Source organism: Camellia sinensis, chromosome 7 (assembly GCF_055761805.1).
Source record: "Camellia sinensis isolate YWXY chromosome 7, ASM5576180v1, whole genome shotgun sequence".
Taxonomy (NCBI): Eukaryota; Viridiplantae; Streptophyta; class Magnoliopsida; order Ericales; family Theaceae; genus Camellia; species Camellia sinensis.
Window position 1 is genome coordinate 106,679,692 of NC_138967.1, and position 25,408 is coordinate 106,705,099.

Below are 25,408 nucleotides of genomic sequence, written 5' to 3' on the forward strand. Positions count from 1 at the left end.
CTCCAAGAAAGCCTTGTAACCCCTTTCTTGAGTTGGGAGGTCAACAAAATTTAAGAGAGAGAGAGAAGAGCCTCTTCAAAAGTCTAGTGAAAAATGAGCCTTTTTCTTCTTTCAAAAGGGGCCCCGGATGTAGATATTTTTTGGGGGAAAACCAAGGCACAGCTGGAATGCACTCAACCTGAAGAAGCAGGCCGGCCAGTTACTTTTTCTGCAGATGGCCGGCCAGCCACTTAACATAGCCGGCCGGCTAGGTCAAAGAAAAAAACGGCCGGCCGGCCAGAAAAAATGGCCGGTCACCCCCTAGGATGAAGCCCCAGAAGTTAGCTTTCCAATGGCGCAAACCTTGCATTAAAATTCCTCCTGTAGAAAAAGTTATGCCCTTTTCCGTGAAGCCGCGCAGATTCAGTCCAAGCGGACTTCAACCAACCACATCTCTCCCCCCCGGACTTGGACTTGGGAGATTCTTGAGTGCAAAATGAATCCCCGGAAGTAAGCTTTCCAATGGTGGTGGCATCATATCTTAATTCCTCTTGTGCAAAGAGTTACGCCCGTTTCGGTGAAGCCGCGCAGCTTTTTCTCCTTCCCGGATTCATGCTGAAACACTTTTGACCAAAAAGAAGTTGGCTTTTTGGCAAAATTACTAGCCTCCCACCAACTTTTGGTGTCCTCTCATGTGTGTAGATCACATATATGTGGTTTGGGGTTGGCAACAGTGACTCCAGGGTGTTCAACATTGCATTTGAAGAGGAGGGGCAAAAATGGAAAGAAAAATTAATGGCCGGCCATAAACTTTTAGGGTCCTCCCAAGTGTGTACATCACAGATATGTGGTTCAAAGTTCAAGAAAGTGGGCCCAAGGTGTTCAACATTGGCCCGGAAGAGGAGGGGCAAAAATGGAAATAACAATTAATGGCCGGCCATGACTTTTTTGGGTCCTCCAAGGTGTGTAGATCACAGTTATGTGGTTGAAAGTTGGCAACACTACCCCTAGGGTGTTCAACATTAGCCCGGAAGTTGGAAAAACGGGCGCCGGGAGGCTCCGGAGGAGAGATAACTGGTTGCTGCAACAATTACTAGCCTCCCACCCTCCAGTGACCTTCCTGGTGATAAAACAGAGGTACCTGCCAAAAATGAACGAAAACCGATGCAAAACGAATGTTCGGGGGCCAAAACACGCAGTTCGGGGCCCCGGAAACTGCCCGTTAAACACCGAAAGTGGCGTTCGACCACGAAGTGGGTTTCTCAGACCCCAATGTCCCTCAAAAGGGAGAAAATAAGATGTATGCCAAAAATCAGAGCAAACGGAGATGGTTAGGCGGTCCCGAACCGAGGCACACGGCCTGACGGCTCCAAAAACCGGGAACCGGACTCCGAAATGGGCAAAATGGCCTACGGCCACCAAATGTAGCCTACGGACATTGAGAGATGGTCTACGGGACCTCTCCCTCCCCTTAGGAAAAGAAACAGAGAAAACCGAGTCTGGTTCGCAAACCGAGGCAAGGCACCGAAGAAGGTCCGGAAGTCCGGAGGCGGGGCTCGCAGCCGCGACTCTGAAACTTCTGAACGAGCACATTATGCAATATCACCAAGTGCTCAATCGGTGACGTCTGAGTCTCAAGGTCGGTCAAAAATGGGGTGTCTACACTATTACTATTACCCAAGTGCCCATTCATTTGACTAGTCACCTCTATGCTTTCGTTTCCATTTTCAGTGATTTGAGGCATGAACCTTGAGCAAGAAGCAGGCCCAGACAAGAAGTTTATATGATCATTCAACCTACTTGTTGCACTTTCTTTCCTATCGGTTCCATTTCCCACATCTCTCACAATACCAAATCCTGCAATTTATTTAAAGTCTTCAGCAAACGATTCCCAAGTAATATTCTAGACAGAAATGCAAATGGAATTGAAAACTACTATCGATTTTCAAATTAATCCCGGATAGGAAAAGAATTGCTTGAGACATATTTGGCAAGTGCAGAATCAGAGCTCCTTAAATGCCATTTTGAATGAACTTCAAAACTTCTCTACACATGACATGACACATTTCCACTACCAAAGACATTCTATAATGGGTGGGCTTGGGGATCCAATTCTCAATCTTGCCCAAACATGTACGCCAACATGCACAAATTCTGTTTACTAAGATTTCCATCATTCATTCCCATAATTTGGTCTTCTTCTACCTGATTTTGTTTTGTTTTTTTTAAACATTTCTTTCTATTTCATTTTTATTTTTTTTTTATTTTTTTTTTGGTTTTTTTCCAATAAATTGGCAACTACCATTCCCTCATATGTATTTTTTTTCCAATAAATTGGTAGCTACCATTCCCATAATTATGTACTGTAATTATTTCTGATAGTTGGCTTCCCGTCCCTCATATGTATTTTTTTTAGGGTGTACGCTAAGTAGATTCATATATCTGCCCCTGCCCCAGTGGGAATGAAGGCAAACTGTAAGCCGAATAATTGTGTTTCTGTCTCTCAAACGGGGTATATCACGTGCCGGACAGATTCATATATCTGCCCCTACCCCTTCCCCAGTTGGGAACAAATGCATTGAGATCGGCATAATGACTCCTGCCGAGTTACAGGCAGGGCAATGTGTATGCCGAGTAGATTCATATATCTGTCTCTACCCCGGTGAGAACAAAGGCAAATTGTAAGCCGAATAATTGAACACTATAGGCAGCGTGTTCTCTGAGTCCGAGTAGGTTCATATATCTGCCCCAACCCTAGTTGGGAATGAAAAAATGATATGCCAAAAATGGAGCGACCACAAATGATACGTATCCGCGGTGTGCTAATGAATAAAGGAATGGAGGATACATGGAGTCATTTGGGTGGCATCCAAAGTAGTGCCTCTATAATGAATATACAGGAGTATGCTCAGCCAACCTATAATTACTTTGGTTGCTTTAAATAGATTTATCACATTCAACAAAGAGGTTCAGGTCTCGCGAAGGGTTCACTAGAGCAACAGCAAGTGTAGAAGAAACCCTTTCCGTCTTCGAAGCTCGCAGGATTGTATATGTCAGGAAGGCTGTTTTTCAATAGCAGAGAAGAGGGGAAAAGTTTGGCGGAGCTGGACACGGAGATGAGTTACGAAGCGCCCAATGATTTTGCTAACAAGGGGACCGTGGGATCGGAGGAGCAAAATAGACATCAATCGCCCTGGCGATGAAGCAGATCTCCCAGAAATGAGGTCCATAAAAGAGGGAATAATAGAACCACCAGTAGTCATGCCCCACCTCAGAATGAGCCGAGCAGGCCGCCACGTCTATTAAGCTTCTCGTTTTTTATTGGGAATAAGCCCATGACCGAAGTCGATTCGATTGTCCACGATCCGGATGTGGTTGTTGAATTCACGCAACAAATCTTCCCCCCTAAAGTGCACCAATCAATAACCGATCAGGGAGATTATGAAGTCTTCAGAAAATGGGTCCACAGAGCCATCAAAGGACTCTACACTGCGTATGAAGTCAACATACGCCTTTGTGGTGTTCGAAAAGAGATTGAACAAAAAAATGGGCAGATTCAGAACTTGGAGCGCCGACTTAAGAAAGCCCAGGAGAGGGCAGAGAACGAGGCTCAGAAAGCCAGAGTGGCTGAGTTAAAGTTGGCGGGACAACACCAAAAGACATAATTACACAACGCCTTATGGATCGTGCGATAGTCGATCGTGATACTGCCAACATTTTTGCAATAGAGACCTGAGCTTATAACAGGGGCTTCTTTGAAGGAAGAAAGATTGGTATTCACAAGACGATGGAGAAGCTGGCCGATGACGTTTGCTGATGTGAAAATCGTGGCTTCAAGCACAAATGGACCAAAGCACTTCAAGTGGCGAGTGTAGATTCTCTGTCGCCATTATACCAGAGTTACGTAATGCTATTTGAAGCCTACGCCGCAAACCCTGAGAAAAGATAATCAGCGTAATAAACTCCAGTTTGATTCTTGGGTTCAACTTCTGTAACTAGGACGCCAATCGGCCTTAGGATAAATGTACTCATAATGTAATGATGTCTTCTTAATAAAACTTCAATTATGTTTGTTTGCATTCGTCAAACCAATTATGTCTCTAAATTACATACTATAAGTAAAAATGATGCTTTATAGGATTCTCCGAATTTTGAGGCCTAGATTATGGCGCTTTGTGCCGAGCACAAAGAGCACTCCGAATTCGGACGCTTAAATGATGGCACTTCATGCCAAGCATGAAAAAGCGTTTCGAATTTGGAGGCTTAAGTGATGGTGTTTCGTGCTGAGCATGAAGAGTGCTCCGAATTCGGAGGCTTAAATAATGGCGCTTCGTTCCGAGCACGAAGAGTGCTCTGAATTCGGAGGCTTAAGTGATGGAGCTTCGTGCCGAGCACGAAGAGAACTCCCTCCGAATTTGAAAGCCGAATAAAAGTAAGGCAATCATAATTAAATAAACAAGAAAGTAAAATAACGTCTTGTATAATGGATTGACTATATGTATATAGGGTAGTAATATATACAAAAGTTGACAAAAATTACTATGGAGGTTGAAGAAATTAACATAACTGTCACGACCCAAAAATTACTATGGAGGTTGAAGAAATTAACATAACTGTCACGACCCAAACTCGCCCCCATAGGTTTAGCGTCGCAACCGGCCAGTAATCCTTGGATTACCAAAGGCCTCTAAGCAGAATAAAATATAAATAGGGGCTGCAGAAGCAAATACACAAAGTACAACGTCGATTGAGCTGTGCAGACATACATGGGACAAAATAATTTTTGTATTCATAACATATACGTGACGTCACATAGATACAGTAGTTTTACGTCACCCCATGTACAGATAACCAAAAACTTGATCAAAACCAAAAGAAAAAAAAGTTTTAAATGCTCGTGAAGCAAGGTCACAAGGCTTGACTTGATCTAGAACCTCCTCGGGAAGCTCAAAGGGTGACTAATAAAATGGAATCTTAGGCCATCAACTCTGGGCCTGGTCACGAGCCTGGTTACCTACATACATAATATAAATAGTGAGCTGGAACCCAATGAATAATAACAGAGTAAAGGGTTTAATGAATGTTGTCCATAACAGTTACAGAAAACAGAATTCAGTAGTTATCAGAAATGGATTCATAATCATGCTCTGAAATCATAGGCCATAACAGATACAGATTCAAAGTCATATTCATAATCAAAATTTGCAATTAAACACACATGGTACATTCATTAGCACTAGCAGAAACAGTTGACCCATAAAGGGACGACCATGAAGGCATACAGTTGACCCATAAATGGACGACCATAAAGGCATACAATTGACTCACGTGCACGAAAACGGTACAGTTGGCTCATGAGAGGTACAGTTAGCCCATAAATGGGACGTATACATAAGGATCCATAATAGTTGGCTCATAAGACGTACAGTTGACCCATAATTGGGACGTTACAGAACAGATAACAGATGTCATCTGAAGCTAAGAATGCCACAAATACATTTCAGAAACATTGGACAACCCATCATTCATATAGAAAATAATATTTCAGAAACCGATTATCTTATATCATTCAGAAAATACTTATAATTGAACATAACTTTACAAAGTTATTACTCACAATTAACATAGGGCTCCAAGGCAAACAGACAGAACAAGCAAATCAGACGTCTTGCGGCACGTGACCTATACAGTTATAGAATGAACACGTATTGAATTACATACCCAGAAACGTTAACGTAGATCTTTTCTTATCTTGGTGTGTTTCTACTTCTTATCCTCATTATGGTGTCTTAATCTTGGCCTAGGAATGTCTACGATGCAATGAGGATGCTAAAATACACTTGAAAACACTTATCAAAAATTGCTGAAAACAGAGGTCTCGCTCAAGCGCAGCTTCCTTCGCTCGAGCGGACATGCAAAATGCGGGCGGTCGCTTGAGTGCATATTCCTTGGCTCGAGGGATCTGTAAACTATTGCAAAAGTGCTGGTTGTTTGATTTTCTCGCTCAACGCTTGCTCGAACGTAAGACTCATACCTTCGCTCGAGCGCAACTTCTGTCGCTCGAGCGGTCTGCAAAACACACAAACTTCTGGGAGCATGCATTTTATGCTCGAGCCAACTTTTGGTCACTCGAGCAGAAGTGTGAAATGAAGGTAGTCGCTCGAGCGCAGGATCTGTCGCTCAAGCGCGGGATCTGTCACTCGAGCATGGAAACAGAATTCTGGAATTTTCAAATTTGCTTCCAAGTTCAAAACTCAATTCCAAAGCCGAAATTCATGGCCTTTTGGGCCAAAAAGTTGAGGGAACTTGAGAAAATACTTGTAAATGGATACAACCTGATGAATTCTAAATCATTTCACGAAATCAAGGCCCAAAAGCTCACCAATTGTGCAAAACCAAACTTGAATTCTTAAAATATGACATGAACATGACATGCATCATATGAATGGGATTTCAAGTCTCCAAATCATGATCAAATAAGATGTTCTACTCAAAAACATGGTGAATTCTTAGACTAGAACGAAAATATGAACATGCATGGGACAAATTGTAGACAACATGCTCAAAATGAAATGTAATGCACATACATTTATGTATACTCTTCTCTTCTACCTTATTAAGCTTAATTCTTGCCTCTACTCACTTAATTCTTTTGAATACAAATGTCAAGTACCCTATTTACACAACTAAAGGCTTGATTCCTTACCTTAGGTTCTCAATTTCTTGATTCCTAGTGAATTCTTGCTCAATTTCTTCAATTCACCCTAATCTCTAGCAAATTCCTTTGTTGAAGACTTCTCTCTCTCTCTCTCTCTCTCTCTCTCTCTCTCTCTCTCTACACATTTTTGTGTGTGTGTTTGTGAGCTCAAGGATATATAGAAATGAAAGAAGGAATAAGTGGAGATACAAAAGGTGCCTTATACAGGCTTAAATCCAAAACTTAATAATTGGGCTTAATTAAGCATTAATCATTCTAGTTTAATCGTTTTGAACCGGATTTTAATTAAACCTACCATAATGTTCCAAAAATTTCAAATAACACATATACGAAGTCAATTTCATGATCGGATGCCGATAAAGCCTTTAATTTACAAAATAGAACAAAATCAGAGATATATTCCTACACAGAACAGATATAGACACAAATAATGCAATGCATACGTAATTAACTTAGGGTATCATCTTAATTACTCATTAGGCATAGTTAATCAAGGTTTAACGTTAATCATGTATCGGGGTTGTTACAATAGCCATCAATACTAATGATAAAATTTGCGAAGGGAGTAGCATTCCAGGGCCGGAGTAACTTTTTGTCATTCATGTTTGAGAGTCAATATGCCCGTGCCTCGGCAATGGAATCGATCTAGTATGGGCAGTCCCAATTCGGGCCGAGTTCACCGTTTACAGGATTCTTAGCAACAGGGCAGTACTTTTTTAAGGGCCAGCTCTCCGGGAGTATACCAGCGCAAATGCACTCGTTGATTGTATGACTTAGCAAGTTACTGCTGCTATCACGCCATAGCCACAAAGGCTCAATCTTGGCGTTCTTCAATTAAATCCATAAATAAATAAAAATAGATTTTTGGCCATAACTCCTTCCTAGTGCCCATTTTTTTCTTGAAAATGACAAACTCTAAGTTTTTGCCTTGTAAACTCATCCAAAATAAAGAAATCTTGTAAGAAGAACAAAAATTTTCAGATTTATATTTTGTGTGACAAATTTATCCCTTCACACACATACTCTCTCGCTCTCTCTCTCTCTCTCCTCTTTCTTTCACTCAGTCTGTCTCAAATCTCTCTCTTTCTTACTCTCTACCACCATCACCACTGTCTATACCACCACCACCATGACTACCACTGTTTCCACCTCTTCTACCATCTCCACCACCACTATCTCAACCATTAGCGTCGTTCGTCATCGTCACCACCGTTTCCACCACCACCATCTTAACTATCGGCGCCATTCAATGACACTATCATCGACAACCATCATCGTCATCTTTCGCCTCCGAGACCTCAGATCTGAGATCTATCATCTCGGATCTATATTCTCTCTCTCTCTCTCTCTCTCTCTCTTTGTCTCCTCATGATGCTTTGTTTTTCAAACAATAAAATTTTACTCTAATTTGAACCAATTCTGAGGCAATATATGTGTTTTCTCTATCCTTCTATTTCTCTACCTTTTTCTCTTTCTCTCTATATGTATATATTTTTATTTTAGTGCAATTTTTTTTTTTTTGTCATTATCAGTTTGAATATTGATTTTGAGATGTTAAACGAAAATGTTACATTAGTACATGTAATAGTGAAATAGTAAAATTTTAGAGTATAATTTTACTCTGTGTAAGAGTAAAATTTTACTGTTAACATTATTAATTCAATATTCTGACTGAGAATAATGGTAATAATTATAGTAAGTGCGGTGGTTAGTGATAACAATCGCAAAAAATCACTATTTATATGTTCGCAGTAAATCATAAAATTTTACTGTCCAAATTAACAGAGTAAAATTTTATTGTCACTTGAGAATCTTACCAGGAAATTGTCTCCAGAGAGGGTAATCAATGATGGCCGGCGATGGTCGGTGATGGCAGACAATGGTTGGTGGTGGTTGTAGTAATGTAAGAAAATGATAGAAGTTGAGGGTATTATTGTCATATTTTTTAAAATATTTTGAACTTTGTCCTTTATGAATTAAATATTTTTAGCTTGTCCTTTTGGAAATAAAGTTTGTTCTTCTTGCAAGATTCTCTCGTAACATAAAATTTTACTCTATTAGATAGTAAAATTTTACTATGTTAATTTGGACAGTAGAATTTTATTGTTTGCTTTAAACATATAAATAATATTTTTTGCCATCATTATCACCAACCACCGCACTTAGGCCTCGTTTGACAACTACATATTTTAGCCATAAAGTCAAAAAGTTACTATAAGTCATCACATCACTCTCTCTACTTTTCTGCACATCTTTCGTAAAAAGTTAAAAAATTACTAAAATAGTTTGTTCCCAAATGAGACCTTACTATAATTATTACCATTATTCATATAGATATTAATTGAGAAATCAGTTGAAACATTGAATTAATAACGTTAACAATAAAATTTTACTATTTCTCTATTGAACGTACTAAAATAACATTTTCATTTACAATCTCAAAATCAATAATTAAACTGATAATGGCAAAAAAATGCACTAAAATAAATAAATATATATATATAGAGAGAGAGAGAAAGAGAAAGAAAGAGAAAAAGATAATGAAATAAAGAGATAGAGAGATCACATATATTACCTCAGATCTGGTTAAAAACTAGAGTAAAATTTTACTATCTAAAAAATAGAGCATCATGAGGAGACAAAGAGAGAGAGAGAGAGTATAGATCAGAGATGATAGATCTCAAATCTGAGGTCGTCAATTTCAAATCTGAAGTTTTCGAGGCGAAGAGTGATGATAGTGGTTGTCGGTGGTACAGTGGCATTGAATGGCCCCAGTGGTTGAGACGGTGATGGTAGAAACAGTGGTAGTGGTGGCGGTGACGAACAACACTGGTGGTTGAGATGGTGATGGTGGGGACGGTGGAGGTGATAGAAATGATGGTGGTCGTGGTAGTGGTGGTAGTGGAGATAGTGGTGGTGTAGACGGTGGTGGTGGTAGTGGTGATAAAAGGAGAGAGAGAGAGATAGAGAGAGAGAGAGTGTGTGGGGGGTAAATTTTTCACACAAAATAAAAATCTGAAAATTTTTGTCTTTCTTACGAGATTTCTTTATTTTTGAGGAGTTTACAAACCAAAAAAATTAGAGTTTGTCATTTTCAAGAAAAACAAGCTCTAGGAAGGAGTTATTGCCAAAAATACATTTTAATTTATTTATGGTATTAATTGTATCTTCTAAGTTTTTAATAAGATATAAATGTCATAGAATAAATTACAAAAATTAGATTAATGATAAAATAAAAATACATTATGTTCCATAAGTTTTTTAATTTTAGTTTATCCCATGTCAAAGTTCACCTAATGATAAAAATATTTTATTACATATATCTCACACCTTTGACATAAATTCAAATCTTAATATAATAACATTTTTGATATTATGTGACAGTTATCATGATATTTTTTACTTAACTTTGAACATAAATTAGTTTTTAAGAGTAATTGGGATAAACTTGAAATATAAAGAATCAAAGTAAAAACATACAAACTTTAAGAGGCAAAATATAAAAAGTGACCAAACATAAAAGGGCTAAAATTTATCCAAAATTACATGTAATCCACATTGAGCAATCAATTAAAGGAAAAGTTGCAACCCCCAAGATGGGAAAATTTTGGAAGCAACGGTATTAAATTATGAGTTTGCTATTAACACCCCATTAATTATTTTGAACCCCTATTTTTTTGGATCCCCACTTATAAATTGTAAAACCCTTAAAATTTCTTTTTTCCTCTCAAATAATACTAAAATTATCCTTGTAAAAACATTTTATCCATTCAAATACACACCCTCACACCCCAAAAAACCTCTCTCTCAAAACCCTAACAAAACTTACAACGATGAAACCTCCCAAAATTAGTAGAAAAAATTTGTGTGATTAAGAAGTTTTATCTCTACTTCATTACAAGGCTTGTCAATCTGTTTAATTTTTTTTTTTTCTATTACCTCTTTTTACACACACAACACAATCTACTTTCATGATTCTCTAGTTGGTTTCTGTCATTCATCCATGGTTTCACTATACTTATATGCTATTTGTGTGAGCAAAATTTGGTAGGATTTCACCCTCCGGTCGATCGGCCAAGGGTGGTTTGACCTCCTTTGTTTGCCTGCTTTTGCTGTTGTTACTGCTGCTGTTGCTTCAGTTATTTGTTTCTGAACAAATAAGAAATGTTTAGCTACCTATTCCTAAACAAATAAACAATGATCGGGCCTGTGTTCCCGAAATTTTGGTCATACGTTTGGGAGTTCAGCTTGAAAAAATGACAAATAATTTTTATTATTTTTGTTTTTTTTTTTTTAAGAAACTTACTCTTACAAGGCAAATCTCATCTGAGCTAACAACAACATCAAAGCTATGATTCTCTTCTAAACTTTTATTGTTGTACTCATTTCGTCTCATGGAGTTGTGGTTGCCGGAAAAACTTTCACTCATTATCATTGTTGAAGAAGTGTATGTAATCAAATGGTTGTGACTGTTGCCACCGGAATATTGCCGCCAAATGATTTTTAAAGTTTTGAGGGCGGGTAGGTTTTGAAGGTGTGATTTGGGAAAGATAGATGGATGGTGATAGAGGTGGATGCTCTTATAAACCCTAACTCATGATATAATGGCCCTGTTTGGTACAGCTTATTTCAGCTTTCAGCTTAATTTAAGCTATTTTGATGTGTTTGGTTTAGCTTATAGCTTATAGCTTATAGCTTTGTGGAAGTCAGAAAACAACTTATTCTTTGAGTGGGGCAGGAGATGCTTTAAGAATAAGCTGGAAATCAGCTTAAGCTGAAAGTTATAAGCTATAAGCTGTTTAGGCATAAGCTATAAGCACTTTCCCACAGCTCTACCAAACAGGGCTAATGGGTATGTGGGCTTAATTGAGAGATGAGATGTCCCAAAATTATTGATGTATTTTTTAATAATTTCACTTGAGATTATTATTATAATAATAATAAAATAATAAAATAAAATTTAAAAAAAAAACTAAAAAATAGGGGCCCAAAATTATTGATGGGGGTAATAGCAGCAATCCAAATTATGTTACTTATATATTTTTATTTACAGTCAAAATTGGGGTAATTTAGATAAAGTTGACTACAAGTTATTTGGTTAGTGGTAATTATTTCATCAAAGTTAGCACGATGAGGTCCTACCTATCTATTCAAAAGCAGAAATCCCTGTTATCCAGAAAAATTTATTAGATTTTAGACCAGATGATGATTGTATGGTTGAGGTTGAAATGATATTGTGTAGTGTCATATATGAAAAAGAAAAATTAGGACATAAATTGATAATTTTGAATAAAATTTTGAATTTATATGATTACGGATTTAAAAGCATGGGATAGGAAACCTACTCCCAATACATCATATAATTTTGGGAGTGTTGATCAATAAAATTGAATTCTTAAACACGGTTTGAGGTAATTCATGTTCCGTTGTAATACCAATTGTGAATAATATATAGATTCTGATTGGTGCAAAATATCAAGTTCTATGCCCAAAACACCTCACCCAAATGTTGAGTGTTTGAACAAAATCAGACTCAACACAATTCTCCAAATAGTTCTAGCACAAAATGTAGACAGTATATCAAATAAACTTTCAATGCATATATATTTGAAATAAATACATAATCAGTTTCATAAATGAGAAGAAAAAGAGAGAGAAAAAAAAAACACGAAACCCACATGTCTCTAATGGAGTGCCAAAAGGAATGATGATGTGGTTGTTACAATAATTTTACATACTTTTTTTGTTTGAAAATATTAAAAGAGAGTTTTCCAATATCAACAGACCAGACATCAACGCCACTTTTTGCTGATTAATAGCAAAAGAGAAAATGGATAGTAGAAAATGTAGCGTAGCATGCGATGGTTCAAGGAAGTTGGTAGAAAGAGTAGAATCAACAGCGTGGAAAGGGCAAGGACAAAGATTAAGCCCATGATCAAAATAACATAAGAAAGCCAATTAAGGTTGCTCACCACTAGATAAACACTTGTCATGAATGAGATTGCGACCATCGTAAGAGCTCCTCCGAACAATGGCGAAGCCAATTTCAAGGAAACACGGATGAGATTAAGATCTCCCAACTGTGCCCATATGAGCAAAACAGCAACAATAATGGAACTATACATAGCTACAGCATTAGCGATCACGAATACTTGAAATGCAGACTTTTTTACCATAAGTGCCATGCCCTTGTGAGTTACAGAGTCGTCATATCCACCTGGAACAGTGATACCAGCCGCAAAGGTCACAGTGATAATAATTGTTGCCACCAACAGGAGAGTGTTAATCCTATCCTTGTAGGCCTCGACAGTTGAATTTTTTTTCGTTTTGATGGTCTTTGGCTGCCCTCGTGGCGCACTAGCATGTCGCAAGGCTATCAATGTTAGCCCCTGCAACATTGGAGAGGGTTAGTTTCAACTCATGTGATCACTCAACAATGATAACATGAAAAATTCAAAATAACTAATTTAGTTCAATATCATATGGAAAGTTTGTCATTAAAGTGGAAATAGAATTTCACGTGAGTCAAGAACCTCGAGATGTTAAGTGGATCATCAGTGAGTGTAAAAGAGAAAGCTCCTAAATAAGAGGATATGAAAATGTAAAGCCCAAGTGAAACAAAGAGGAAAGTAAGGCCCATAAGAGTATAAAGCCTAACCAAAATTCTTGTGACAAAAATTAAACAATAAAAATCTGAGAACATATGGAAATTAGGCCGACATGGTATTAGACTGTTTTTGACCATATATTGAGTGTGAAATAAAAAGGCAGCAAAACCTAGAGAAGAAAAGTTTGGGATGGAATAAATAAAGAAAACAAGATTTGAAAATGAAAAAAGAAAAAAAAAAAGGGCGAGTGACCATATTTTGTGTGTAACAACACTGGAGAAAGAAAAAATAATTTTTTATTGATTCAGTGCATATATAAATAAGAAAAAGAGAACAATTAATTTAAAAAAACATTGAGGATATTGAAGAAGACAATACATATATATATATATATATATATGTGTGTGTGTGTAGGGATCTTTTGGGAACAATGGTAAAAAGTCAACTTTTTGACTTTTTAACTTTTTTAACCAAAAAAATCAATTTTTTCACCCAAAGCAACTCAGTTTTTTTGTCAAAAAAGCCCTCAAAAAAGTCAAAAAGTCAGCTTTTTACTAAATTCCCAAAACAACACTGTGTGTGTATCTAAAACTTTGGAAGCATTTGGAAGGTATAAAATCTCCAGGTTGGGCATGGACAAAACTTAAGGGGTGGTTTGCCATCCCCTAAATAATTCATCTTTTTATCTTTTATCTTTTTTTCATCACATCACCTCTCTACTTCTCTGCACATCTTTTCGTAAAAAGACAAAAAGTGTACTTATTTAGATCATCCCAAATAATTTTTTTTTCAAATTGAAGGCAATCTATACTATATATTAAGCAAAATGAGGTTTTTAATCCCAAGCCTTGTGGGAACTCCAATCTCCCAATCTAAATTTCTTGATTTTTTTATTTAAAAAAAAAAAAAACCCTTAGCATTTATTAACTTCTCCCAACTCCCAAGTCTTACCCTCATAATAATACTTTAATGCATTAAATACAATCATGAAAAAAATTCTTTGAAATCCAACACATATGAATTCCTTGAAAAGTCCCAACACATATGATTATTATCCCTCATAATAACACTTTAATGCATTAAGAACAAACATAAAAAAAAAAAAATTCTTGAAAAATTCAACCCATATGATTATTATCAAAATATTAAACTTTAATATAATATAATAAAAAAAAAGACATTTAATTCCTTGAAAAGTCCAACACATATGATTATTATCAAAATATTAAACTTTAATATAATATAAAAAATGAAAAAAAAAACATTTAAAAAAAAAAGACATTTAAAAATCGTAATTTACATGTATAGATAATTGTAAATATATTAAGGAAAATGGAGTTTCTAAACCCCAAGCCTTGTGGGAGCTCCAATATCTCAATCTTAATTTTCTAAATTTTTTATTTTAAAAAAAAATTCAGCATTTATTGATTTGGTCAAAATCCCCTGATCAGTATTTATTAACTTTTTTCAATCCATATGCCTGCATTTATTGATTTGGTCAAAATATCTGATTAGCATTTAAAATTTCATCATACAAATAATTATAGATACAACCCGTGCATAGTTACTGTAGTAGCCTTTTTAATTTCTCTTGTACACTATGGTTAGTGATAAAATTGTTAAATTATTTTTATAAAAAAAAATTTAAAATATAATTTATATATTAAAAAAATTAAAACAAATATAAATATCTATCATTATCCCGTGCATAGCACGGGTGATAGACTAGTCTTTATCTATTGGAATATAGGTGACAAGATTTAGATGAGTTCAAAATGAACAGGTTGAATAAAAGTTCGCAAAAAATAAAAAGAAGAAGAAAATTATATGGAGGAAAATGTTTAAGGTATATGTGTGGGGAAAAAATCTGTCGCACTGGTCGAAGTGACAATAAATGGAAGCCACTCCTTTAACTCTCTTTCACTTTCTAAACTTGTGACAAAGACGGGTGAGTCCTTGCCGACTAGGATATTCAATCGGGGAAATATGATACTTAGGTCAAGTTTGGGAAGACTAAATAAGTGCATTTTTTATCTTTTTAAACTAAAAAGTTGAGGTTGAAAATATGAATGTTTGGGTTAACTTTTTGACTTTTTATGGAAAAATGTGTAATAAAAAATTGTAAAAATTAGTTTGTAAGAGAAAATTAGAATTGGGAATTGTGCAGCCGTAATTGTTGACTTTTGGTGAATAGTGATGACTTTTTAACTTTTTGAGTAACTTTTTGACTTTTTGACTTTTTTTAAACTACCCAAACTTGGCCTTAGTAGATTATTGGTGCAAACTCTTAAAATAACAACATGAATGCTCAAGGATATTGCGTACTTTTGCCCTTAGGCTGAATTTTCTTCTTGTATTAGTTGAATTATCCATTGAGAGAAGAGTTATGCAAAATATCGTCTAATCTGTTACAATTTCCTAATCTACATCGATTCACCCGCCAACCACAAATTAATTTGATCTACAGTTTAAAATTTATATTCCGCCTTCAAAATCAACCAAGCCTGCCATAGTTAGTACATATATTTTTTTTTTACTTTCAGTAAAATATCAAAGTAAAAATTACTGTAAGAAAATCTAAGATGTAAAATTTGATACAAATTAATCTTATATATAAAAAAATATTATGTAAAATCAATTAATGTTATATATATGAAAAATATAATATAAATTAGTATTATATATTATATAAATATTTGATAATCATTTAAAATCGTTCTTCAATTAACTAATACGTTGAAACCACCAAACCTCCCAAACGACAATTTGATTACGAATATTAAATTTGTCAATATGTTATCCACGATTTGATTTTGATTTTTTTTTCAAATCGTACCAAATTACACCGCCCATAGTTGAGAGTTTTTCATAATCACTTGCATACATTGCTGTGCCTTTGACAGGATCAACGTCGCCTATCCGCAGATTTTCTTAGAAGAGCTGACAATCCCACACTTTGTGGGCTCAACTTTGACTTAGTCCACCCCTTTCTTGTGCTTGGCGTTCAATCAGCATTAAGGGTGGCCACGGGTGGTTTTGGGGCGGGTTTATAATTTCCCACTCCGCTTTTGCCGACATATTCTACCTCCGCTCCTGTCCCATTCCTACTAGGGGTGTTCGCGGATCGGTTTTGTGCGGTTTGCGGTTCGGTTTTGACCCGCCCGCATCTATGCGGTTTGGGAAAAAGTCAACCCGCAACCGCCCGCAGTGCGATTTGCGGTTTGTGCGGATAGGGTTTGCAAATGTGCGGGCGGTTGCGGGCGGTTTGCGGTTTACACTTTTTTTCTTTAAAAATTAATTTTCGAATTTTTTTTCCCAGCGAATTTAGGCATCAAATTCATTTTATATATTTGTGATAACAATTTTTTGATGAGTTTACAAATAAAAATTGAATATCAATGCATTAAATGAAAGTACCCAAAACAAAGAGACTCTACACTAGCATTTCTGCCATGAAAAAAATGTATATCAATGCATTGAAGGTTGTACTCAATTAGAATTGTCAGTTCAGTAATCAATAATCAAACAAGTTCCATCGACCATTAGAAGGAAAATTTTATTAGGAAAAAGTGGATGAATCACCAATGAAAATCATATAAGAAACTAAGTTTAGGATTTGATAATTCTACGGCATTAAGAAAGTTGAGAAATACTTAGAAATAAGGATCCTAGTGTCATAGATAATATAATGGTGCTCCTGTAAAAGTTACAAAGTTGGTATATAAAAAATAATAATAATAATAATAATTAAAGTGCGGGCGGTTTTTGCGGGTTGCGGGTTTAAACCGCGACCCGCCCGCAACCCGCAAATTTGTCATATTTCAAACCGCATCCGCCCGCATTATGTTTGCGAAACCGCCCATTTATATGCGGGTTGGGCGGGTTGGGCGGTTTGAGCGGTTCGGATAAACCGTTGCCCACCCCTAATTCCTACTATGGATAGAATTTTTCAACCCACTTCCATTCTCACAGATACCCGATACTCGCAGATATCCAACTATATTTCAAATAGTCAAAAAAATTAATAAATAATTTTTTTATTTTTATATATATAAACAATGAGATTTTTAAGATTATTATTTATTTATATTTAAACAAAATTAAAAACTTTTAATATTATTTTCTTATATCTAATTATATTATATATACATACATATATATATATTATTAATTATATCAGGTCGAGTTTGAATCGGAGGAAGCGATACCTACCTCCTTCCCACCCCGTTGCTGGTGACCCCGCAGAGCAAATTTAAATGGTCATCTCTAATCAGCATACTTGTCTGGATGTTTGACCGAATGCATTGTTCGGTCATTTGGCTACGTTGAATAACATTCCATAAATGCCCTCCAACTCCGACTTGCCATTTGTTTCCAACCAACTATTGTAGTTTTTGTGATGCATCATATCTAATTGAATAATATTATGAATCATGAAAAAAAATATTATAAAATACTTCATGAATTTTTTTATCCTTTAATCAATGTGTGGTGTTTTATTATATGTGCAATCTAACGGTGAAAAAACTTTTATAATCATTTTCATGATATTTTTTTCATGATCCGTTATTCGAGCCTTTGCAATTCAAATGTTTTAACCGAGCATCCAAGCGTTTGCTTGGACTTCAAATGTTTTTGAGTCGTTTGAAGATGCCTCTTTAATTTTGCCTAGGGCTGCAAATGAACAGAGCCGTTCATGAACATCCTCGAGCTTGGCTCGATAAGAACTCGTTCGAACTCGGTTCGTTAATTTTTTTTTGCGTTCGAGCTCGAGCTCATTAAATTTTTAATAAACAAGCCTAAACATTTTAAAGCTCAGCTCGTTAGCTGGCTCGTTTAATATTTATTATTTATATATTAAATAATATAAAAATATGTGTAAAAAATAAGAGAAATGTGCTATTTATATATTTAAAAAATATAAATGTAAATAATAGTTAACTATACATAGTATATTTATATAATAGTGGTAGTGGATATTATTATTTTAGTAAATATAGACTTTTTTTTAGTATGTTTATATATATTGTATATATAATTGTATAATGAAAGTTTTAATTGTAACTTTAGTCTCACATGCAAGTATGAATTTATAATTTTTTTGACTCGTTAAGGCTCGTGAACAGGCTCGAGCTCGAGTCGAGCCTAAGCCAACTCGGCTCGAGCTCGGTTCGTTAATTTTTTATTCAGCTCGAGCTCCAGTTCGAGCTCGTTAAAATCTTAATAAACAAGCCCAAACATACTAAAGCTCGGCTCGGCTCGGCTCCGCTCGTTTGCCGCCTTAATTTTGTCCTTTCAAGTGATGCCTTTTTGGCTGCCTCACCACGCGGCAACACACCATTGGCTGGCAACTGTCATTTTCCCTAAAACGATTCATCCCATCAATTGAGTTACCAAACCACACCATAATTTCTCAAGGTATATATTTGACTTTGAATAATGTTATATGTATCAATTATTATACTAACTAGTATATCAATTGATAATGTATCATAATTTAAGAGATGTTTGGTATTTATAATGTGATTAATGAGTGGGTCAATAACAATATCATAACTAGTATTGGTACACTAGTTAATACACTAATTAATACATGTAGCACCACCGTTTGACTTTTAGTTCTTTTCTTCTTTGACGGTCCATTGTATTTATGTCTGGCAACTGCAGCGTAGAATTGCCTTCCGCAGCGTAGAAGAGAAAAAGTTGTAAAAAAAAAAATTGAGTTGAACTCTGAACATGAAGAGGCTTTCATAAACTTGGCACTACCCATGTCTAACCTTAACGGAGAGTGACAGTACCAATTACTATGTTTGGAATGAAAATAATACTAGTTGTGAAGCTGCAAACCAAAGTAAGGAACTGAGATTCTCTCTAATAATTATTTTCACAATAATCTTGTAATAGTAATTTAGGTAGGTGGCTTAAGTTTAAAACATAGTCAATGGCGTTTAGATAGATGGTTTAACATAGATAACACGTGAATTGTCGAGATGCGCACAAACTATTCTCAATTTTTTCTGACGTATCTTTTTCAATTGATAAAATTGGTAATCCACTTATATTTTTTGTGATATAATCAACGTTAAAATAGAAAATTTCTAAATTTTAATTTTGAAAAACTTTTTTTTGTAGAAAAAATAGTTACAAGTATTGTTAATAATATTTTGTAATTATCTATTCTCCTATTTATAAAATAAAAAAATAAAAAATTTAATTCAAAAACATATAAATTATATATTTTATTTCTTTTTCTCCTTTTAATTCCCTTGCTCCATATATATACATTATTATAAAATTTTATGTAGATTGATATAATTTAATATGAATTTTTTTTATTTTAAAACAGAACACCAATGAATATTATTTTATTTATATATTTTAATGGTTCAATTCAGGTTCAAACTAGAACCGCAACTATAAAATTATGAATCGAACTGTGAAGTATAATTCGTCTATTTTAAGATTAAGACCAAACTATGCATTGAGAAAATTAAATCAAATTGTGTGATTTTTCCTGAATCAAATTGATTTGCAATTTTTTTTTTTTTTTTTTTTACTCTATCCATTTTAGCATCATAGGAAAAAATAACATGAGTATGATTATCTTCAATTTCAAATCAATGAGAAAGGCAACTACATGCATCCTTTAAAAAGGCATATCGCAAAAAAATTATAACCTTTTATGATAAAAATTATAATTTTTTTTGGGTGTGTTATGCTATTTTATTGTAAAAGTTATGAATAATAAATTTATAATGTATCTTAAAATTACAAATAACGAAATGGGAAAATTATGCAAATAGTCTCTGTAGTTTACACGATGTGTCAATTTGGTCCCTGTAGTTTCAATTTACTCAATTTTGCTCTTTAATTTAACGGATTGTGTCATTTTAGTTCAACAAAAAACAGTTGTTAAGTTAATCTAACGGAAAGTCAAAATAATGTGTCAATTTGGTTCCTGTATTTTTCACAATGTGTCAATTTAGTCCCTGTCAAAATCGAGAAAATTGAAATTACAGGGACCAAATTGACATATAGTTTGACCTTCTGTTAAATTAACTTAACAACAGTTATTTATTGGACTAAAATGACACAATCCGTTAAATTAAATGGCAAAATCAAGAAAATTGAAACTATAGGGACCAAATTGACACATCGTGTAAACTACAACGACTATTTACATAATTTACCCTAACGAAATTATGTCACTACAAAATAAAAAAATACCTTTTTTTATGGTAAGCAAAAAGTTTTGTTTTTCGTAGTAAAAAAAAAAAGTATGTTCATTGTGTAGTAAAAGTTGTGAATTTTTTGTGATGTTATGAGGTGTACAGTGTATGCACCCTTTTAGGAGTGCACATAATAGTATTTCCTCAAATGAAATTTTGTATGCTACAAGAATAGCATTTGAATAGCACTATAAAAATGATGTGATAATATTATTTTTTTTTAAAGTAAAATTATATTTATAAGTGTTTTATTTTAAAATAAAAGATTCACATTAAATTATATCAGTCTATATATTTTTTTGTATGAATATTTGTTTATATATTATATTATATGGAGCAAGGGACTCAAAAGGACAAAGAAAAAGAAAAGGATTTTTGAGAGAAAAAAAAAGCTTGAATTTGGAACATAAAGGTGATTGAGAGTTGGAATGGAGCCAATAAAACAACACAGTATTAAAGCATAGCAGTCAGCATCCCCGAACCCCTCAACCACACCTTTACATCCTAAGTTTTTTGATAGAATTTCTAGATAACTAGTTTTGTTGGAACAAATATAAACGTTGTCCTACTATAATTGTTTAAGAAACTTGAGATGATTGTACCAATATTTACAAAATATGTGCGGTAAAGAATGTATAATCTTTTTAAATTTTCTTACTCAATATTAAAATACTCATTAATAAAATCTAAAAATATATAGACATTACAAAAATAAATAAATAACTAAATAAATTACGCCTCTTCAATTTATGGCAATGGTTAATACTTGGGCCCACGTTTAGCTACAGTAAAAAAATATTTTTGAAAGGTATGCCAATTCTAAAATAGCATCATAGGTTTCAAATAGTCACATAATGAATTGTACAAACGGTCTTGATACAGGAAAGCGTATCGAAAAGAAGAGCAAGTAATAAAATTAAGCCACAAATAAATCTAAATTAAAAATACTCTTTCTATGAACGAATAATATTGAGAAAACTCTCTATTTTTATTAATCAAATATCAACTATATTGTATTAAGACTTACATCTTTATTTATACTAAAATAATTCTTACTAATCAATAAATCTAAAAAAGGAAAAGAAATATTCTTGCTAGTCAAGAATATTTTAACAGGAAAATACAATATTAAGAAATAAAAATAATTCTTGTGATCAAATAATCCTATTCTTGTAAAATAAGAAAATAAACAAAGTAGGAAACTTAAATAAATAAAAAATTAAAAGATCCTAGTCTAATAAAATAAAATATATAGTTTTTAAATTTCAATCTACATCAACTGATGCAGGGAAGCGTATCGGAAAGAGGAGCAAACAAGAAGATCAAACCACGAACAAATCTGAACTAGAAATACTCTCTCTACGAATGAATAATATTGAGAAAACTCTCTATTTTTATTAATCAAATATAAACCGTAGTGTCCCAGGGCTTACATCTTTATTTATGCTAAAATAATTCTTGCTAATCAAGAAATCTAAAAAAACAAAAGATATATTCTTGCTAGTCAAGAATATTTTAAAAAGAAATTGCAATATTAAAAATAAAAATAATTCTTGTGATCAAACAATCCTATTCTTGTAAAATAAGAAAATAAATGAAGTAGGAAACTTAAATAAATAAAAAATTAAAAGATCATAGTCTTCAATAATAATCTTAATCAAATACCAAAATAATAAAATAAATATATATATATTTCTTTTCATATTTTAAGCAATATCCAAAATAACCCTTAATCATATGATTAAGTGGACGTAGGTTATGTTAGCTGAACCAACCTCACTTTTGTTATGGTTGGACTGTACTGGTGGACACAAACTGAATTTCCTCCATGTTTCTGTCTTCTACACACAAAAAAAAAAAAAAATTAGTTCCTCTATGGTGGATGTTAAAGCTAGCATGACCGTCAAAGCCAATGAAGATGGTCACAGGTGGCTTTACGAAAGCATAATTATCAGACTCAATTCGGATTTCTCCATTAACAGTATCAGATCTGCTTTGAAGGATATTGGGTTAGATCAAGTGGTGGTCAGACAAGGGGGCGGCGGGGATGCTATCTTGACTTTCAAATCCCAGGAGGAGCTTCAATCAAATATTCAGAAGATCAAGGACTGGTTTAAAGACTGGAGTAAGGTTGTTTTCGAATGGAGGCCAGGAATCCAAATAGTCCAAGAGAGATGTGTTTGGTTGAAATGTCTTGGTATTCCTCTGAACCTCTGGAATAGGAGCAACCTTAATAACATTGGAGCTTTGTGGGGGCCAGTTCTTCATTTGGAGGGTGATCTTAGCCAACCAAAGTCTTTTTCATACTCCAGAATTAAAGTGGTTACAACATGCATGGAGCTCATTAATAAAACCATTCATCTAGAATGCAAGGGTAAATTACACCTAGTTTTTGTTTGTGAAGAACATTGTGTCAATCCAGTGGAGTGTACTGGGATGAGAAAAAGTGGGCTGGGTGATTGCAATAGCAGCTCCAAAGTGGAATTAAGCAGAGCTGAGGAAAAAGACTCCACAGATGGGGTTTGCAAGAGGAAGGACGATGTTGGTTTAGTGGCAAATAAGTTTGCCTTGGTTGATGCTGTGTTACCTTCCTCCATTGAAGAGGCACAAAGGAAGGAGCTGTCTCAATGCAACTGTTCAGAGGCGGTGGACACAGTTGTTGAGGAGACTCGATGTGATGTGGAGGTCAGCAGACCTATTGTGATAGGTGGGAAAGAAGCAATGATGGAGGAGTCTGCACCCTACCCAAAGAGAGATGACCATTCATTGAGGTGTGTTGAGCACGATTCTGAAACTGGTTTGTTCAAAAGTCTCAGCGGGTCGGTAGATGGTTTTGGGCCTGGAATTAATCTGGAGGTTGTTTTGGGCTCTCCGAATAATGAGCAAAGAGTTCAAGGTCCTTTATTACCTGGGCCTCTCTTAACTGCTGGTTCTAATGGGTCAGGCACTTTGAGGTTACATGATCAAGGCCCTGTTCATTGTCCTGCTTCCTTCCTCAACCCAAATCGGTCGACCAAGAAAGCTGGGAAAAAGAAGGTTCAGATGGAAGGCTTTTCTCGGTTTGCTCGACTTTATGGTCACCAATCTGCAACTTTCGGTAGGCTTCCCTCCAAATCGGTTATTTTCAGGCCAGCAGCAGTGGCCCTTGCAAACTCTGAGCTGTCCGAGGGGGAATCAAGCACGCATAGCTATCTTCTCAAGAAAGCGCAGGCCACTGTCAAATTAGGAAAAGAGCTGGGAATTAATTTCTGTGGGCAAGAAGAGGGTGTGGTTGAGAAGATTCTTGAGCTGGAGCTTAAGGACAACGAGAGGTATTTAAAGGATGGAACCACTTAGCTGTAAGAGCAGTGTGCTGGGCTGCACCAGGAGGAACATTTCTCGATGTTCGGGTTGGTAACATGGAGCTTCTGCAGTGGGTGTGTGGAGTTAGGACCGGAGTAGAAGATTTGTACAATGGGTGTTTTGGTTGGTTGTTTGTCCTGGGGTGTATTAGGTTGCTATGGGTGTTCGAAGCTTGTTAGGGGGTGTTCTGTTTGGAGAGTATTAATTGGGTTAATTGGATGTTCTGTTAGTGGGTGTTCTTTCGGTTGGGTGTTCTGTTAGTGGGTGTTCTGCTCAGTTGGGGCGTTTTACATATGTGGTGTGTATTAATTGGATTTTGTGGGGGAAGTTTGTGGGGATTCATGGATTTTGTTGAGTTAAGTTCTTCTTAACTTTTGTTTTTATTTTATCTTTTAAAAAATTTGTGAGGCTGAGGGGTTGGTTGTTTGGGTGTGAGTAGCAGTAATAGGGGTACTTTGTACTTTCTGAATCTCTCTCGGTGCACTTCATCTACCTGTACTCTTAATTTCATGATGTTAATGAAATTTTTCTTTGCTGATCAACAAAAAAAAAAAATAAAGAAGTTAAACTTGACAATTTCTGATGGTGATGATTTTTTTGGTTCTATATTTTTTTCCCTACATTTATTTTTTGATAATAATTCCGTCAATAAAATAATAATAATAATAATAATAATAATAATACAACACCCTCTATATCTATATAATTTTGCTAGTTTAAATTCACACAATTGAAATTTTTATCAGTATGAGTCTTATTCGAGCAAATTATGACGGAAAAATGATATGAATGAATCATTAATTATAGTAATAATAATACCTCGTGAATTGAGGGAGTGGTCCCCTCATAACTGAGAGCAGCATCTAAAGCGGTAAAGCCTTTGCCATTCTCTGTCTCTAACCTAACTCTCTTGTCCCATGTCAAAATGCTCACTATCTCAGCATGAGCATTCTTTGTGGCCAAAAGCAATGGGGTGTTTCCATCTTTGTCTGTGTCATTAACAAGCATCTCAAGCTCAGGGGCTTTAAGCATATAACTAACAATGTTGGCTTTCCCACTCTTAGCAGCAACGTGAAGAATATTTTGTCCATGTTCATTTAGCAACTCTCTTGAATCTGGAAAACGTCGTAGAAACTCCTTAACAACTTCAATATGACCTTGGCTCGATGCCTCATGAATGGGATAAGACCCATCACGGTCTCTTTTGTATCTGCAATCAACAAATGTGTCCAGGATGTAGCAAACCCCATCAACATAACCTATGGATCCTGCATACGAAAGAGGTTTCCTCCCTCTTCTGTCAGGTGCATCGATAAGAGATGGCACATACTTCAATGCTGTCTCAAGAACAACTGCAAATTTTTTTTTAAAACAAAGATTAAGACCCCAATTCATTAGGAAATAAAAATAAAATAAAATAGAATGCAACATCACTAGGAGGAGTCAGTTTTAAGCTGAACCAAATTAATAACATTATGGTTAATTGTTGAATAATACTTAAATTAATATAGGATAGTTCACTTTACTGGAGT

At 35.1% G+C, this 25,408-nt stretch overlaps 1 protein-coding gene across 2 annotated transcripts in view; it reads right to left on the minus strand.

Annotated features, from left to right (window-relative positions):
• Positions 1-12,275: 12,275 nt before the first annotated feature.
• LOC114265032 (protein ACCELERATED CELL DEATH 6) overlaps positions 12,276-25,408 on the minus strand; it is a 32,259-nt gene continuing 19,126 nt past the window's right edge. The window contains exons 3-4 of one of the 2 annotated variants that reach the window (XM_082878973.1): positions 24,696-25,228; positions 12,276-13,086 (exon numbers count right to left, since the gene is read on the minus strand). In XM_082878973.1, the coding sequence (XP_082735099.1) occupies positions 12,490-13,086; positions 24,696-25,228 (1,130 nt within the window). In that variant the 3' untranslated portion in view covers positions 12,276-12,489. Of the gene's footprint in view, positions 13,087-18,302; positions 18,669-24,695; positions 25,229-25,408 lie in introns of those variants that run through there. The other variant, XM_082878974.1, reaches the window with a different exon arrangement.